General features: G+C 55.2%; 1 protein-coding gene and 1 long non-coding RNA gene across 2 annotated transcripts in view; one reads left to right on the top strand and one right to left on the bottom strand.

Annotated features, from left to right (window-relative positions):
- Positions 1–2,954: 2,954 nt before the first annotated feature.
- LOC131518751 (uncharacterized) lies at positions 2,955–13,024 on the bottom strand. Its single transcript, XR_009265268.1, has 3 exons — positions 11,802–13,024; positions 7,335–7,434; positions 2,955–4,075 (listed from the first exon to the last, which is right to left on the bottom strand). It is a non-coding gene; the product is annotated as an uncharacterized LOC131518751 (long non-coding RNA).
- A 2,604-nt stretch (positions 13,025–15,628) lies between these two features.
- LOC131518749 (NADH-cytochrome b5 reductase 3) overlaps positions 15,629–17,954 on the top strand; it is a 28,482-nt gene continuing 26,156 nt past the window's right edge. The window contains exon 1 of the mRNA XM_058741123.1: positions 15,629–15,775. Within this exon, the coding sequence (XP_058597106.1) occupies positions 15,755–15,775 (21 nt within the window). The 5' untranslated portion in view covers positions 15,629–15,754. The remainder of the gene's footprint in view (positions 15,776–17,954) is intronic.

A 17,954-nucleotide genomic window follows, 5' to 3' on the forward strand; every position in this document is an offset into this window, starting at 1 on the left:
AGCCACCAGGCGCCCCAAGTTACTTTTTATTTCTTGTAAATGATACTTGTTCTCTACTTGGGATGACACAAGTTTTTTGTTTTTGTTTTTCTAAGTTTATTTATTTAGAGACAGAGACAGCACGAGTGGGAGAGGGCAGAGAGAGAGAGAGAGAGAGACAGCGAGAGCGAGAGAATCCCAAGCAGGCTCTGTGCTGTCAGTGCAGAGCCTGACATAGGGCTTGAACCCACGAACCAGTGAGATCATGACCTGAGCTGAAACCAAGAGTCGGACGCTTAACCGAATGAGTCACCCAGGACCCCGACACAAAGTTTTTTGTTTTTGTTTTTGTTTTTTAAGGAGAATAGTAAATCCGTTTGAGGACATAACAGAAGAGGTGGGGCTCAGATGGACCAAATCTGTCAGAATGCCCTGGAATGCATGGAGTTGGGGGAATGGAGAATGCATTCCTCTGACCCTCTCAACTAACCAGGAGGTGACCAGAGCTGGGGGATTGTCACCTTTGTACAGCTGAGGAAACAGAGGTCTTGAGAGGGGAAATGACCATGACAGAGAAAGCCCCTGGACCAGGTGGGAACCTGCCATGGCCATCCCACACACCCCCATGCCCACAGGGCCTGGGCCCCTTCATCTGCGGCCAGGAGCCCGTACCTTGGCTGGCAGCCTGGGCCTCGAGAGCCAGGACATAAGGCTCTTGAGTGTCAGGGGCTTGAGCAACAGCTCCGTCTCCAGAGCACTCACCACTGACCCACGAGGCCCTGCGAGGTACCCCCTCCCGGAGGAGGGAGCATGGCCCCACAGACGTGGTGTGTGAGGCACACAGGCGTCATCGTCTCCACACTGCTAATGGGGAAACAGACTGCAGCCAAGTGACGCGTCCAAGGTCACACAGCCAGGAGGCGGGTGGACGGTCTGGGCCTCGAACCCAACGCCATCTGACAGTGGAGCCTGTGTTCTGTCCTCTGCCCAGCTTCCGCCGCATCGAGAGTCTGAATCCTCCTGAATCTGGGAGGCCGGCTCCTTGGGAACCCACCCCGGGACTCTCTCTGGACTCATTTCTTGTTCCCATGATGCTCTTTGTTGGGGCCACAGCCAGAAGCGTGGGAAGAGGCCGGGACTGCTAGTCTGGCACCCAGCCGTGGGGCGTCTCCGGCTTTCCCGTGAGCCTCAGTTATGGCCTCTGGGAAACCCTGCCCATATCCCGCGCGGGGCCGCTGTGTGCGTCCCCGGGCCCTCACTGTGCTCCCTCCTCTCCTTGACCCTGAGTCTCTGTCTCCCCACGCTGTACCTGCAGCACAGGAAGCCTCACACGGTCGAGGTGTCTTGACCTCTGCAATCAGGACCACAGACGGGTCAGTTACTGAGGAAGTTCACTGAGTTAGCGGACCCGAGTCAAATGGAGCACCGTACCTTCAACGGTTGACTTTAACATGTGTAAGCGGACATCCCCTCGGGATCTGCTGATGAGGACCCCAGACCCTCCTGGAAACTGGGGCTGCCGCTGGAGACGGGATCGTGCTTCTTGCCTAGCCCACCCCCATCAAGCAGCCTCTGTGACTTCCAGGCGTGGCCCCCACAGCGCAGCGAGAACCTCCAGAGGTTCGCCAGCCACGGGCACACAGACCCCTCCTGGGTTTTGCTGATTTCCTCCCCGTATTTCGTAGCCACCTCATCCGCCTAATTTGTAGAAGCAACTTGCTTGTATCAAGCCTTCCCGTGGGATTCAAGTTTATTCTCATGGAAACCACCACGCTTTTTCTGTTTTGCCCAAGTTTCAACACCTTACATAACACTTAATTCCTGGATCTCACTCGGGTGGGAGTGGCCTCGAGAGAAGCCAAATTGGCACTCCAGACACCCTGTGGGCACGGAGAGATGGGGTGCCCACCAGGGGGGCACCTTCTCCCCGTTTTGTGTCAGCTGCAGGGACTCCGGGAGCACCTTCACAGCCAGAGTGGGATGCATCTCCCAAGGGCCAGTGCATAAACAGGTGTCGCTGGTGGTCCCCACTCCTCGTGTCCTGTGGGTGACGGCACAGCCTCTGGCCCCTTCCCCTCCCCAACACCAGGACACTCACCCACCCAGAGTTAGGGCCCCTTCTCCTTGTCGCCCCACTGTCGTCCTGCACCTGGTCACCGAAAGCCTCTGGGGATTGATGAGGCACCCCATTACTAAGCCTCACGGAGCCCCATTCTCTTCTTTCAGTCAAGGATGGGACTTGGGTAAAGCGAGGGAGGCAGAGTCATCAGGCCCCAAATTGAAGGGGGTGCCCCAAAGCGGTCATTAGGACAAACAACCCAATGAACAGGGGGCACAGGGTCTGAATAGACATTTCGTCAAAGAAGATATGCAAATGGCCAACAAGCACAGGAAAAGACGCTCAACGTCACTAATCATTTGGCAAATGCAAATCAAAACCACGCTGAGGTGACACCTCGCAGCCACCGGATGGCTGCAATCAAAACGAGAAGCAAGGGGGCGCCTGGGTGGCTCAGTTGGTTGAGCGGCCGACTTCGGCTCAGGTCATGATCTCGCGGTCCGGGAGTTCAAGCCCCGCGTCGGGCTCTGTGCTGACAGCTCAGAGCCTGGAGCCTGTTTCAGATTCTGGGTCTCCCTCTTGCACTCTGCCCCTCCCCCACTCACGCTCTGTCTCTGTCTCTCTCTCTCTCAAAAATAATAAAATAAGAGGGGCGCCTGGGTGGCGCAGTCGGTTGAGCGTCCGACTTCAGCCAGGTCACGATCTCGCGGTCCGTGAGTTCGAGCCCCGCGTCAGGCTCTGGGCTGATGGCTCGGAGCCTGGAGCCTGTTTCCGATTCTGTGTCTCCCTCTCTCTCTGCCCCTCCCCCGTTCATGCTCTGTCTCTCTCTGTCCCAAAAAAAATAAATTAAAAAAAAAAAAAAAAAACGTTAAAAAAAAAAAAAAAAAAAATAAGAATTAAAAAAAAAAGTGTGAATGACCTAAATATCCATATACAGATGAATGGATAAATAGACCATATATCCAAGCAACAGAATGTTCTTCAGCCAGACCTTGGTTTCTAATGCCATTCTTCAGAAAGAGGAACCAAAGCTCCTTGGAGAAATGGCTGATTCTAAGCCTGGGGAAGGATTTATAGGAAATAAGCCTGGGGCACCCTGTAGCACCAGGAACCAAGGAAATGTTTAAACACACACAATGCTGTGCTAAAGGGACGCGGGCCAACTGAAAGAGTTACCAATGGCCAAAGAAAGAAGGAGAGAATTGGACGATAACCCAAAGTAGGAAAATTTGTTTAAAAATATAGCCATGAGGGTCGCCTGGGTGGCTCAGTCGGTTAAGCACCTGACTTCGGCTCAGGTCATGATCTCGCAGTTTGTAGGTTCGAGCCCCGCATTGGGCTCTCTGCTGACAGCTCAGAGCCTGGAACCTGCTTCAGATTCTGTGTCTCCCTCTCTTTCCGCCCCTTCCCCGCTCCCTCTCTCAGAGATAAATAAACATGAAAAACTTTTTTTTAAATAAAAATATAGCCACAAGTCCATACTGTTATAAATCAATGGTTGAATAAATAAATGAAAAGGGGAGAGGAGACAAATCTCGCAGATAGAAGAATTCCAAATAACTTATGCAGCTGCCCTGAACGTGGAGAGGTGGGGCATAACTCTCGCTCGAGTGTACAGGTGCATAGAAGCTTCCTCCCAGAGTGTAGATGATCTGATTGGATCCTCTCAAGAACACCATTAGGAGCACATCGTTATTGTAGCCATTTTACCGATGATGAAACTGAGACTCGGAGAGGCCAAGCTCTAGGTCACCCAAGTAGTAAACAGGGAACTTTGCAGCTCCTTGAGGGAGTCCTAGCCTGTTCCCCGCCATATGCCCTCAGATCTCACAGGGACTAGGGGTGTGATTGGTCCTCAAAGAAATTGTCAAATGAGGGGAGCCTGGGTGGCTCAGTTGGTTAAGCTTCTGACTCTTGATTTCGGCTCAGGTCATGATCTCCCAGTTCTCGGGTTTCAGCCCTGCATTGGGTTCTGCGCTGACAGTGCGGAGCCTTCTTGGGATTCTCTCTCTCCCTCTTTCTCTGCCCCTCCCCCTGCTGTCCAAACAAACAAACAAACAAACATTTTATTTATTTTATTTATTTTTTATTTTTTTAAATATTTCTTTTAACGTTTATTTTTGAGACAGAGAGAGACAGAGCATGAACGGGGGAGGGTCAGAGAGGGAGGGAGACACAGAATCGGAAGCGGGCTCCAGGCTCTGAGCCATCAGCCCAGAGCCCGACGCGGGGCTCGAACTCAGGGACCGCGAGATCGTGACCTGAGCCGAAGTCGGATGCTTAACCGACTGAGCCACCCAGGCGCCCCTAAACAAACATTTTAAAAAATTGTCAAATGAGTGAAAGGAGAGGACAGGAGAGGAGACTGAGAGATCACAGTAGAGACTGGGTGCTCCTGAAGCCACTGCTGTGGGGCTGTGTGATCCCAGGCAGCTCCTGGACCTCTCTGAGCCTGTCTTGGGATCCTCATCTATAAGAAGGTGATAGGCTTTCCTGCCTCAGAGGTTGCTGTGAGAATAAAGTGAGGTCACTGGTGTGTCCTCATATGAACCGCATTCAAGACTCTAGAGGAAACACAACCTCAGCTCTAGAGTCTTCAGGAGTTACAAGTGGGGGGCTGGGTGGGGCTGGTCCACAGGTTTTGGCCAAGACGCCCATCTTCAGAAATCGGCATAAGGTGGCTGAAATTGAGCAGCTCCCTGCTGCCTCCTCATCCCTGTGGGGCCCAGGGGCTTTTCTACACACCACCTGGGTCTGTCCTCTGGCAGTGTGGCCCGCTCGGGAAGCAGATGCCATTAGAAACGTCTTGTCCCGTTGTCCAAGAACCAAGCAGAGGTGGGAGTGGAAACCCAGCTTGAAACCCCGTGCAGCTGCCCAGAAAGCCCTGGATCCCAGCGTGGGGCAGAGAAGGGCCATGTCCCAGAGGGGGACCTCCCTAAGCCTCCCGCGCCTTGCCCCAGCCCTGGGTCCACCTCTCTGGTCAGGGCTGGGAGCCTTTATTGCTCCGTGTGTTCTCAAGGAGCCCTGACCATGCTGGAAGCCCTCTTCCTCTCACAGACAGGCTGCGGGCTTTCTGCCCCCGCCCAGCCCTTCCCCCGGGGCAGCCAGAGCAGGGAAAGGGAAGGAGGAAAATACAGGGGAAGACAGAGCCCAGATCACCATCTCTGATCTTATCTCTCCACAAAGGCAAAGCGCCTGGCACCCGGGGGCTCCCTTCCTCCTTTGCATAGTCACCCAGCCTTCCCAGGTTCTCTGAGCACCTTGCCATCCTCCCCTTGCCCAGGTCACACAGTAAGTCAGGAACGCAGTCTTTTCCCGCTCTAGGACCCAGTGGTGACTCCCAGTGGGTGGCAGTCAGCTCACTTCAACTGCCCTGTGGTCACTGGCTTGCTGACCCCTTCTCCTGGGGACCCTCCTGGGCCCACCGCTCACCAGCCCTGCGCTTTCAGTGGGAGTTACCCCGCCTCCAAGCCCGCCCCCACCCACCCCACCCTTGCTTGACTCCACCTCCCTCACCAGAATGGTGGCTAAGGGGAGGCACCTGACCCAAGATGGGCCAATCGGAGAGCGCCAGTCCCCAAAGAAGGACATAGGAGAAAACGGACCAATCAGGACCCTTCCCTAAGATTTCTTCGCTCAAACCGGTCTGGTGGGTGGCGGGAGGCGCATCCCTGCGGGAAGGGGCCCAGAAGGACTGGAGAGAGGAAGCTCCCTGGACGAGAGAGGCAAAGATGTGCAGGAGCCGAGTCCTGGCAGCATCCAGGCCATTCCCAGGCTCTCCCAGGGCGCCTCCTTTGATTTGTTGAGCTCCTTCGAAGAGCCTTTGGTAAAGCCCTCCCTGGTCAGCGAAGTTTGAATCGGGTTTCTGCTCGGGCGGTAGGTAGCACATCACACGTGCTAAGATCATGGACTCTGAAGCCAGCCAGCACTTAACCTTGGGTGCGTTCCCGAATAGCTCAGGACCTCAGTTTCCCCCACTGTAGCCCACACTTACCGCGGGGGTTAGCGGAGTTATAATAGCACCTGGCCACACCCGGAAGGCCAGACCCCATCGCCCACTTCCCCCGGGCCGACAGCCCGCGATGGACACTGTGAGATACTCAGAATTGCCCCCTCTCTCAGTGGCTAACTTTGTTTTGGGGTGCAGCTCACCACATATGGGACCCAGCGCAGTGGTGCTGGAAGGTGCTCCGGAAGGGTGAAGGCTGTCATGCCCGGGTGCCCAGCTCCTGCTCCCAAGGGTAGCTCCCTCCCAGGGCCTCTGGCCGCTCACACAAACAGCCATTAACCACGGGGTTGGACAGATCCGCCCAGATCTGCGTGAGCCCCGGGGTGCCCCCAGCTTGGACTCGGGCCGGGAATATCCTGTGCCCAACCCGGCTGTGCCAAGGAGCAACGAAACAGCTCTGTCGTGGGTTGAATAGTGTCCTCCAAAAAGATGTGTCCCCCTGGGGGCACCTGGGTAGCTCAGTCGGTTAAGCGGCCGACTTCAGCTCAGGTCATGATCTCATGGTCTGTGAGTTCGAGCCCCGCGTCCGGCTCTGGGCTGACGGCTCAGAGCCTGGAGCCTGTTTCCGATTCTGTGTCTCCCTCTCTCTCTGACCCTCCCCCATTCATGCTCTGTCTCTCTCTGTCTCAAAAATAAATTGGGGCGCCTGGGTGGCGCAGCCGGTTAAGCGTCCGACTTCAGCCAGGTCACGATCTCGCGGTCCGTGAGTTCGAGCCCCGCGTCGGGCTCTGGGCTGATGGCTCGGAGCCTGGAGCCTGTTTCCGTTTCTGTGTCTCCCTCTCTCTCTGCCCCTCCCCCGTTCATGCTCTGTCTCTTTCTGTCCCAAAAATAAATAAAAATAAATAAATAAATAAATAAATAAATGTTTAAAAAAAAAAAAAAAAAAGATGTGTCCCCCCCGGAACCTGTGACCTCGTTTGGAAATAGGTCTTTGCAGATGTAATTATTTAAAGATTTCGAGATTAAATCATCCTGGATTTAGGGTGGGCCCTAAATCGAATGCCTGGTGTCCTTATGAGAAGAGGGGAGGACACAGACGCAGACAGAAGGCGGCGTGAAAATGGAGGCAGAGACCCCAGTGCCACAAGCTGAGAAACACGAAAGAGTTCAGGCAGCCGCCAGCGCCTAGGACAGAGGCGTAGGAACTCCACTCCCTCAGGTCCTCCAGAGAGAACCAAACTCGATTTCAGACTTCTGGCCTCCTGAACTGTGAGCGAATAGCTTTCTGTTTGTGGAAGGCAGCCCGTTTGTCGTCATTTGGTAACGGCCACCCTAGAAAACTCTCACCTGCTCACACGACGTGCCATCTGGCAGTCTGGCCGTGTTGCCAGGAAGCTTTGAACTTTGCTCTTTCTTTGCCCACGCAGTTCCACGTCTAAGCACGTACCTTTTACAAAATAATCGGAAAAACAAAGAGGTACGTGCAAGGGCATTGCCCACAGTATTGTCCAAAATGGTGACAAACTAGGAAAGAGCTAGATACCTGTGAATGGAGCTTAGTCAAATAAAGGCTAGTACTCCACACAGTGGGACATCGGGCAGCTGTTAAACACCATTATGTGGGATGCCTGGGTGGCTCAGCCAGTTAAGCATGGGACTAAGCATTGGTTCAGGTCATGATCTCGAGGTTTGTGAGTTTGAGCCCCGCGTCGGGCTCTGTGCTGACAGCTCAGAGCCTGGAGCCTGCTTTGGATTCTGTGTCCCCCTCTCTCTCTGCACCTCCCCTGCTCACGCTCTGTCTCTCAAAAATAAATAAATGTTAAAAAAAATTTAAAAAATATAAAGTAAAAAATAAGCACCATTGTGTGTTTAATGTCCACAGAGATTATGTAGTCATACATGGAAAAAAAATGTTTCGAAACTGCCTATCCGCACAAAACAGATTTACTGTAGGAAAAGATCGCCAAATTGGACTTCATTAAGATTCAGAACTTCTGGTCATCAAAATACAACATAAAGAGGCTGATTTCGAAGGCCAGTTCTCCCACTAAGTGGCTATGAGACGTTGGGTGAACTATTTCAATCCTCTGCGCCTCAGTTTCTCATCTATAAAATGGGGAGACTGTCTTCGTGAGGTTTGTTCCAGTTAACTATTATTGCGTGACCAACCACTCTAAAACTTGGTGGTGTGAAACAGCAACGGTCTTCTTATTCTCTCACCTGTGTGAAATTAGATCAGGGTTTGCAGGGGGTGGCTCAGCTCTGCTCCTCAGGGCGCCGGCTGAGGTGGCCCAACGGGGGCTGGAGGACCTGCTTCCAAGATGGCGTGCTCACATGGCTGGCAAGTTGGTGCTGGCTGTTGACTGGGAGCTCAGGTGAGCGGAGGGTCCGAGGCCTGGGCTCCTCTCCACGGGGGCTTCTCTATGGGCTGCTAGGACTTCCTCACAGCATGGTGGCCGGGTTTCAAGAGCAAGCATCTCAGGAGACGGGACGTGGAGGCCACCCATTTCCTATGGGCTGCCCCTCCCACCCCCGCCAATGGTAGAGTGTCACTTTTGCCATATTCTTTTTTTTTTTTTATGTTGTGTTAAATTTTTAAATTTTTAATTTTTTTAATTTGCATCCAAATTAGTTAGCATCTAGTGCAACAGTGATTTCAGGAGTAGATTCCTTAGTGCCCTTTCCCCATTGAGCCCTTCCCCCCTCCCACGACCCCTCCAGGAACCCTCAGTTTGTTCTCCACATTTATGAGTCTCTTCTGCTTTGTCCCCCTCCCTGTTTTTATATTATTTTTGTTTCCCTTCCCTTATGTTCATCTGTTCTGTCTCTTGAAGTCCTCATAGGAGTGAAGTCCTATGATTTTTGTCTTTCTCTGACTAATTTCACTTAGCATAATACCCTCCAGTTCCATCCACGTAGTTGCAAACGGCAAGATCTCATTCTTTTTCATTGCCGAGTAATACTCCATCGTATATATAGACCACATCTTCTTTATCCATTCATCCATCGATCGACATTGGGCTCTTTCCATACTTTGGCTATTGTTGATAGTGCGGCTACAGACATGGGGGTGCATGCGTCCCTTCGAAACAGCACACCCGTATCCCTTGGATAAATACCTAGTCGTGCAATTGCTGGGTCGTAGCAATATAAAAACTATTTTTAGTAAAAACTATTTTTAGTTTTTTGAGGAACCTCCATTCTGTTTTCCAGAGTGGCTGCACCAGCTTGCATTCCCACCAACAACGCAAAAGAGATCCTCTTTCTCCGCATCCTCGCCAACATCTGTTGTTGTCCGAGTTGTGAATGTTAGCCATTCTGACGGGTGTAAGGTGGTACTTCATTGTGGTTTTGATTTGTATTTACTTCTGCCATATTCTATTGGTCAAGAAGTCGCAGAACCCAGATCCAAGGGGAGGGGACCCAAACCCCCAATCTCTCAAAGGGTGGAATGTCAAAGAATTTACAGACATATTTTAAGACTGCTAAAGGGCTGCTTATGAGGATTAAGTCAAATCATGTAATCACAGTCTCAAAGGATCATCCCATAGATGACTTCTTAAATGCAATACGGCTTTACAGGGTAAAGCCTGGCCGTCGGCTGAGCCAAGTGGTCAAAGCTAGCCTCACAGAAATGGAATAAACCGACAGGATTGCTGCTTCTTAAAGAAGCCATGCATACTCCCGCCTCAGGGCCTTTGCACTTGCTGTTCTCACTGCCTGGAATGCTCTTTCCCCACTTATCCACAGGGCTTGCTTGCTGACTTCCTTCGGGTCTCTGCTTCAATGTCATCACCCCAGGAAGGCCTCTCTGGCCCCTACATAAAATTGCTACCCCCGTCTCCTTCTGGCCCTGCTCTGCCTTTCCTTTTCCACCAGACATTACATGTCTTTTTTTTTTTTTTTAATTGTTTCTGCTGTATTCTGTTTTCCCCCACGAGAACGCCAGCTCTTCAAAGGCATTTTTGTCTTGCTCACTGCTGGACCCCCAGCACCTAGAATGATGCCTGGAACATAGTAGGTGCTTGGTAAAGATATGAGGAATGAATGCATGAATCTGGTGGTGGCAGCCCAAATGTCACCTCCTTTGTGAGGCCTCCCTTGATTTCACCCGCGAGTGAAAGGCCTTGACCTGCCCCCGCTTCCTCCCCACTGTTTTCAGCTTGCTGCTTATGTGTGTCCCTGGCTCTATGCTGCTTCCTTCCAGCTCTCATTTCCACCTGCCCACAGACCCAGATTTGGGAAGCAGTTTACACGTGGCATCTCAGTTAACCCTCAACATAGCCTTCTGAGATATGCGGATCACCCCTGTTTGTGGACGTGTCCCGGAGAGGAGTGGTCACTGGCCCTAGACGGCTGGTTTGGGCAAAGCCAAGCCTAGAACCCTCGACTCCTGCTTTCCAGGGGGCAGAGTGCATGAGAATTACACACTGTCGGAGCACCTCGGGAGGACCTGAACCTCAGCCTCATCAGAACCTGAAGGGCCCCCAGGCTGGAAGCTGATACGGCAAGAGCCTCGGATTTATCATAAGAAGCCAGAAATCCTAAGTTGGCAATTAATTCAAATGAAGCCAAAACCCAGAACAGATTCTCCCGTGGGCTGGATGCCACCCTTCGGCCAGCACTTTGCGACCTGCGTTCTGGCGAGGTTCTATCTAGATTCTAGATGGTCGTCTATTTTGTAGGCAAGAAAACAGGCCTAGAGAGGGGAGTGATTTGCCCAAGGCCACATGGCAAGAGCCAAGATTTTGAAAATTTCTGGTCTAGGGGCGCCTGGGTGGCTCAGTCGGTTAAGCATCCGGCTCTTGGTTTCGGCTCAGGTCGTGATCTCATAGTTCATGAGTTCGAGCCCCACGTCAGGTTCCACACTGTGCAGAGCCTGCTTGGGATTCTCTCTCTCTCTCCCTCTCTGCCCCTCTCTGCTTGTGCTCTTTCTCTCTCTCAAAATAAATACACTTTAAAAACAAAAAAGGAAAGAAAATTTCTGGTCTAGAGAAGGCAGTATTTTACGGGGAGTGACCCGGAGCTCCCCACCCCGGAGTCAGTCCCTGCCATTCGCTGTAAGGCAGCCCAGGCCAACAGGGAAGAGGGAAAACAGATGCCTAATTCCAGGGTCAGGCGGCCATGGGGAGAGCTGAGTTTCAGAAGCAAATAGACCCGGGTTCAAACTCCAACCCAAACCCCCATCAGCTGTTGTGACATGTGGCCTCGGGCAAGGTTCTTCCCTCTCTGAGCCACGCCTCTCCTCCGTGAGCTGGGCACACGATACCCTGGGTAAGAAATGACTGGCTCCCGAGCTCGGCTGGGACTGGGCTTCGAGTACTTCCGAGGAGAACTGATGAGGTTGCCACATAGAATAGACACCGCCCGGATTCCTGTTTCTTCAACCTCCCACACGAAGACCGTGCCAGAGCAGGCTGCTTGGCTTCCAAAGAGGCCTCGGCAGAACAGGTCTGGTGACCCTGGGGCTAACCTCCTGTCCCAGCACACGCTCCCTGTCCCAGCACTTTCACACACGGAGCAGGCGGCTGGATTCCACCATTAATGCTTCGGCCTCTGGCTAGGCAGCCACCCCAGCCCTGCAGCTGCTGCTACTATGTTCCCCTAGTTCCTCCTAGGGCAGGAGGTAATTTGGGCAGAAATGCCTCCCGGGTCCCGCTGCGCAGCCCCCTGCCCCACCCTAGCCCTGCGTCCCTCCTTCCCCGCCCCGGAGCCATTCTCTCCTCGGGCCTGGCCCCTTCTGAACTCCAGATGCCGGACCCCGTTGACTCTCAGGCCTTCCCCGCCCCCTCTCCCACAGCCCCTTAAACTTACCCCGCTCATGCCAGGCCAGAGGCCTCCTGCCCACCTTCCTGAGCTGGTGGGCCTCAGGCCCCATAGGTCCTGCCCCCTGAACGCTCTTTACATCCCCTGAGCATTCGTCTGAACCTTATGGCATGTCACTGGTCACTGCAGCTGCCCCCTGATTGGTCCTTGACCTTCAGTCTTGCTCGCCTCTGCCCACACTCCCCGCCTCCCACAGCCAGAGGAAGCTTTCTCTTTAGGGCTTGGACTCACGACCCGAGATCGACAGTCGCATGCTCTACCAACTGAGCCAGCCAGATGCCCCCAGAGGGACCTTTCTAGAACTATCTGGCAAGGGCCTTCCAAGCTCAAGTCCCTTCTTCCAGGGCTGTCATCTACTCTGACAGAAGGGCAGCTCATCCCAGCATTCAAGGCCCACCAATGTCACCTGCCTCATTTCTTGCGTCTGATAACACCTGCCACACATGCTTTTATTCCCTACATCTGAGTTTAAAAATTATTCATCGGTACCCTGAAATTAAAATTGAACTGGATGTCCTGTATCTTACTTGGCAACCCGAGTGTCAGTCCAAACATCCTAGACATCATGAGGTTTTAGTGTAATTTTTGGTGCAGCAACTGGGACATACTTAACTACTAAAAAAAAGTTCACTGTTCAACTAAAATTCAAATTTAACCAGGCACCCTATATTTTTATCTGCGAAATCTGGCAACCCAGATCTTACACAGATAACAGGGACCGGGGAGGGGGGCTGTCAGGGGTCAGAGAGCCCCAACCTGGACCCAGAAACCTTGCCCGTTATTCTGCCCGGAAGTCTCCTTCCCAAACGCTCAGCCTCGTCCATGGAGCCCAGAGACTCCTCGGGAGGAGCTATTCCACTTAGGCCACTTCTCTCCTCTCCCTGGGCCTCAGCTTCCTCTTCTAGCAAATGAAACTAATGGTTTTTCCATCCTCTCAGTCTCTCCCAAGGATCAAACCCCTGACTAGAGGAGGGGATTCCCAGCTGGCAGGGCATGCCCAGAAGGCAAACAGGCTTGGGGGGAGTTTCTGTTCTTTGGCTCATGGAAGGACCTTGAGGAATGATTAGGATGAAGGTCTTCCCCCAACCCAAAGCACCTTGTAAGCCAGTTAAACCACCTCCTCAGTGATAACTGATTCAGGCAAGCAGCATCCGCACATGCTAAAAATTGCTGGATCAAAATTTGTTGGGGATCAGGGCATTCACATAGCATCAAAGAAGTTACCTTATTGTAGGTAGACCGGGCCGGGCAACAACAGGGAACAGTCCATCACCTGCCCTCTGATCCGAAGGAGACCTGCCAGGTAAACTCCACGCTTAACCTGGGATTAAACCCTGAACCAGAAAAAAAAAAAAAAAAAAAAAAAAAAACAGCCAGAAAGGACATACAGGGGCATCTGGGGCGATGGAACGTGGACCCGGGACTAGGTAACAGTATCGTATCAATGTTAAAGTTCCTGAACTTGATCACTGAACAGTGGTATGTCAGAGAACAGCCTTGTTCTTAGGAGAAATGTGGTGAAGTATTCAGAGGTGAAGGTCACATATCTGTAATTCTCTATGGCTCAGCAAAAGCAAACATATAGGGAGGATGGGAGAGAGAGAGACAGGTCAAATGGTAACAGCGGGGGAATCTGATAGTTCATTGCACTATTCTTGCAATTTCTCTGCCCATTGGGTATTTTTCCAAGCCTGAGGGCACACCCAGAAATAAAATATCAGAATTAGAAGTGGTCTTGGGGCTCCTGGGTGGCTCAGTCAGTTAAGCATCTGACTTTGGCTCAGGTCATGACATCTGATGGTTTGTGAGTTCCGGCCCCACGGCCGGGTCACTGCTGTCAGCACAGGGTCCTTTTCGGATCCTCTGTCCCCCTCTCTCCCTCTGGCCCTTCCCTGAGCACACACACACACACACACACACTCTCTCTCTCTCTCTCAAAAATAAACATTGGGGCGCCTGGGTGGCGCAGTCGGTTGAGCGTCCGACTTCAGCCAGGTCACGGTCTCGCGGTCCATGAGTTCGAGCCCCGCGTCGGGCTCCGGGCTGATGGCTCGGAGCCTGGAGCCTGTTTCCGATTCTGTGTCTCCCTCTCTCTCTGCCCCTCCCCCGTTCATGCTCTGTCTCTCTCTGTCCCAAAAAAAAATAAAAAAATAAATAAATAAATAAATAAATAAACATTAAAAAAAAAAAAGAAAAAGTCTTAAAGACACTGTGCCCTCCCCCACCTCCCACAGAGGAAGACCCTGAATGGGGAAGGCCTGAGCCTGTCACACCAGTAAATGGCAGTTAAAACTACCCGCTTGATTTGAGTTCTAACAGCAGGAGGGGGCCACCTAATCAATGTCATCCCAGCCCCTCTCTCTGCTCCCCACATACCCCTCGACACTATGGCCGCCCTACTGTCCTGCAGGAGATGAGCAGTTCCCGTGGAGTCTGGGGAGAAATCTAGCCCTCCCTCTCCAAAGAAACAGAACTACTGTGATCTTAAAATTGTGATCAATAATTTTGATCAGTCGGTGGCTGGCTCAGTCCGTGGAGCATGCGACTCTTGATCTCAGAGTTGTGAGTTTGAGCCCCATGTTGGGCATACAGATTACTAAATAATAGTAATAATAATAATAATTAATTTTAAAATGTGACCAATACAACTGAAATCATGCCTAACTGATCTGCTCTCACATTTACCCTTGTAGTCTAAGGCAGCAGATCTCTTTCTCTGTCCCTCTCTCCACACTGTCCCCACTCCTCTTTTAAAACCAGCTGTTCACTCCCCCACAGGCCTAAATCTTCCCCACAGTCCCCCACATTCCAGTTCTCTCCACCCAGGCCCCCATACTGCCTCATCCCGACTTCACATCACACCATTGTGCCCCCAGCTCCGCTGTTCCAGTCCCTCTGGCTTTTGTGACCTTGTGTCTGTCCACCTTGTTCCTACCTCCAGGCTCTGCCCAGTTCCTTCTGCCTGGAAGGCCCAGTTCTCCGCCTGGCCAGAACCATGCTGCAGGAACACATCACCTGGCAGCCTGACCAAGTCAGATTATCAGGAGCTCACATCCGGGTCCAAGACCATTCCAGGAGGCTAGGGCCAGAGAGCCCCCCAGGGACCATCGTGGGCCTACACAGAGGAGATACTGTTAAATTCACTCATTCAACAAGTATTGAGCACCTACTGTATGCCAGGCTCTGTGCTAGGCTCCGGGCATGCAGGGGACTTCAGAGCAGAGTCCTGCCCCCAGGGAGTCCCCAGCCCACTGGGATGCGGTGGGGCTGGGGGCAGACCATCCCCGATACAACACACGGGATGACTTCGGCTCCAAGTGAAGTGCTACGAAGACACAGGGTCAGCCTGGAGACGGGGAGGGGGGGGGGGGCGGGCGGGCAGGGCAGGACTTGAGTAGGGAACAGCTGACCTGACAGCCAAACAGTAAGCCAGGGCTGGCCCTGAGGCAGCTGGGGATAGTGTCCCGGAGAGAGGGAACAGCACGTTCACAGGCCTGGAGGGGGCCCGAGCTAAACCGAGTCGCCTGTGAGGCCCAGCACCGCGCTCAGGGCCACCCTGCGAGGTTAGGCCAGGCGTGGCCTGGTGGTTTCCGGATTTTAAGTTCCGGATCCCATCGCGGGAGGGCGCCACCTTCCCCCTCTCTGGCGACGAGCCGGGAGGGGCGGGGGGGGAGGAGGGGGGTGGCTCTGGGAAGGCCGACGTCTCACCCGAGGCCGCCCAGCGAGCCGGGCCCGGCCGAGCGCTAGCGGGGCGACCCCACCGCGGGCCACGTGCCGTGCGCGGGGTCCCCCCGCCGCCCCTTCCTCGCGGCGGCGTGAGGGGCGGGGCCGCCCGCTCGGCCCCGCCCCCCCTCCGAGGGTGACGCCGCCAGGGGGCGGGCCCTGGGCGCGGCGGCCCGACTGTCTCGGCGGCGGCGGAGCGAGCGAGGCGCGGCGCCACCATGGGGGCCCAGCTGAGCACGGTAGGCGGGGAGGGGGCGCGGGGGGCGCGGGGGGCGCGGGGGGCAGGGACGGGGCCGCGGGGTCGGGAGCGCGGGGCCCCCCCCCCCCATCCGCCGCGCGCGTGCCCGGTGGGCGCCGTGACTCACGCCCCGGCCCTCCATGGCCGGGACCCAGCCCTCCTCCCGAGGGGCGTGCGGGCGGCGGGCACCCGGCTGACGGGCACTGGGGCGCCCCGCCGCCGCCCGCATCCCTCCGGGTCCCGCCCCGTGGAGGGCGGAGCGGGCTGCGCGTGAGCCCTGCGAGCGAGGGTGGGGGAGAGGGTGTGGCTGGGAAAGTTGGCGTGTGCCCGAGTGTGCGAGTGTGCACGGGAGCGCGTGTGAGAATGCGAGTGTGCGCGAGTCGGTGAGTGCACGTGTGTGGCCGAGTGTGAACATGACACGGCGGGGTGTGCTGTGAACTGTGAGCGTGCACGAGAGTGCGCGAGCGCCCGCGGGTGTGTGTGTGTGTGTGTGCAGATGTGTAGCTGAGTGTGAGCATACGGAGTGGGTGTGGTGTGAGGTGCGAGTACAGGAGAGTATGAGTGAGTGAGAGGGTGTGTGGCCGAGTGCACGTGTGTGAGAGTTTCTGCGAGCGCGTGAATGTGGGAGGGGGCGCGTGCGGGCGATGCGGCTGCATGGCAGGGTTCCTGGCTTCTCCGGGCACCGGTGACCACGCTGCACCCCTGCCTGCTGCTGCGGGGCTGCAAGACTTGTGAGGCCCTCGCGAGGAGCCCGGTTTCACAGATGAAGAAACGCGACTCACACTTGGCCGCCTTCCCATGCTGGGGGTGGTGGTGCTGAACTCGTGGGGCTCCAAAGTCCACCATCATGCTGTCACTTTTGGGACTCCCGGTGCCTCCCTCCCCCACCTCCCCTGCCCGCCTCCTCTCTGGGATTTCTCAAAAGCCACAGTGGAGGGCCCGGGGACGGGTGCTCCAGCCTCCCTCCTGCCCCCCACCCCCGGACGTGCTCTGGTCCCGGGAGCTGGCTGGGCACCGGGAGCAGTGGCAGGGCGGGCATCAAGAGGATTAGGCCCAGAGCCACTTGCGTCCGCAGCCACCTCCACCCCAGGCGCCTGGGACCTGGACGGCGCCTGCCTCTTCCTCTGGCTCTGTGAGGCTCCTGCTCAGGGTGAGGCAAATGGTTCTCTTGGCCTCCGGGTATTTGTTCCTGCAGTTGTGGCCCAGCCCAGGACTCTGGGGGACATCCAGACCTAGGAGCAGCCTTGCCCGGGGCAAACCTGTGGGCATTACTGAGGGTAACATCCTGACCCTCCTCCTTTGTTACTCAACCCCGCCCCCGGACCCCCACCCCTGCTGTTTTCCCACAGTGCTTCTCGCTTTCTAGCTGGTGCTGGTTGGATTTGTCACTGTGCCCCCAGCATGTGGCCGCTCTATACATTTTGCCAAGGCCCCCTTGCAACCCCCTTGCGAGTTAGGAGACTCACCAGCTCCACGGCCCCCTCTGTCCAAGAGGCGGGCAGGGATTGACCTGCTGGGGTCCCCACGTAGCCCAAAATGCCCACAGCAGACCCTAGCCGGGCCTCCTGGCGCACCAGCTCCACAGGGTCTGCGGGAGGCCGGCTCAGGCTCTGGGCACCAGACTCTTATCTGGGGTGTACAGGCTCTGCAGGAGGCCTCCTCCTATACTCCAGGGGGCCCCAGCTCAGGGACTGGCACTTGGGGGAACATCGGGGGTTTGGCCTGCCAGCCGGGACCGTGGCTCCCCTGCCCCCGGCATATCCGTGAGTGCTCAGTGGGCCCCGATAGACCGCCACGACAGGTAGAGTCCCAGGCTTGCTCGCTGCCCCCGCAGCTCTGTGGCTCTTCCGTGGCCCTTGCCCCTAGCTCCAGGGGAGCGGGACTGTGTCTCCGCCACGGAAAGTGGCTCTGCTGTCCACCTGCCCCTCCTCCTGGGTGCACTTCCCCCACGGTTCCGAGCCAGGAGCCCCCCGCTGCAGAACTTCCTCCACTCCCTCCCACTTCCTTCCACTTCCTGAGAAGGGGACCCAGAGGGAGGTGGACACTCAGATCCCAGCGGGGCGGCTGGCGGGCGGCAGGCAGGTAAGCCTCAGCACGGGGAGCCGGCGGCCCCCCGGGAGGGCTAGGCCTGTGCTCAGACCCCACCTGGGTAGAGCGGGTGCCCGGGTCCCGGTAGGGAA

Source organism: Neofelis nebulosa, chromosome 8 (assembly GCF_028018385.1).
Source record: "Neofelis nebulosa isolate mNeoNeb1 chromosome 8, mNeoNeb1.pri, whole genome shotgun sequence".
NCBI lineage: Eukaryota > Metazoa > Chordata > Mammalia > Carnivora > Felidae > Neofelis > Neofelis nebulosa.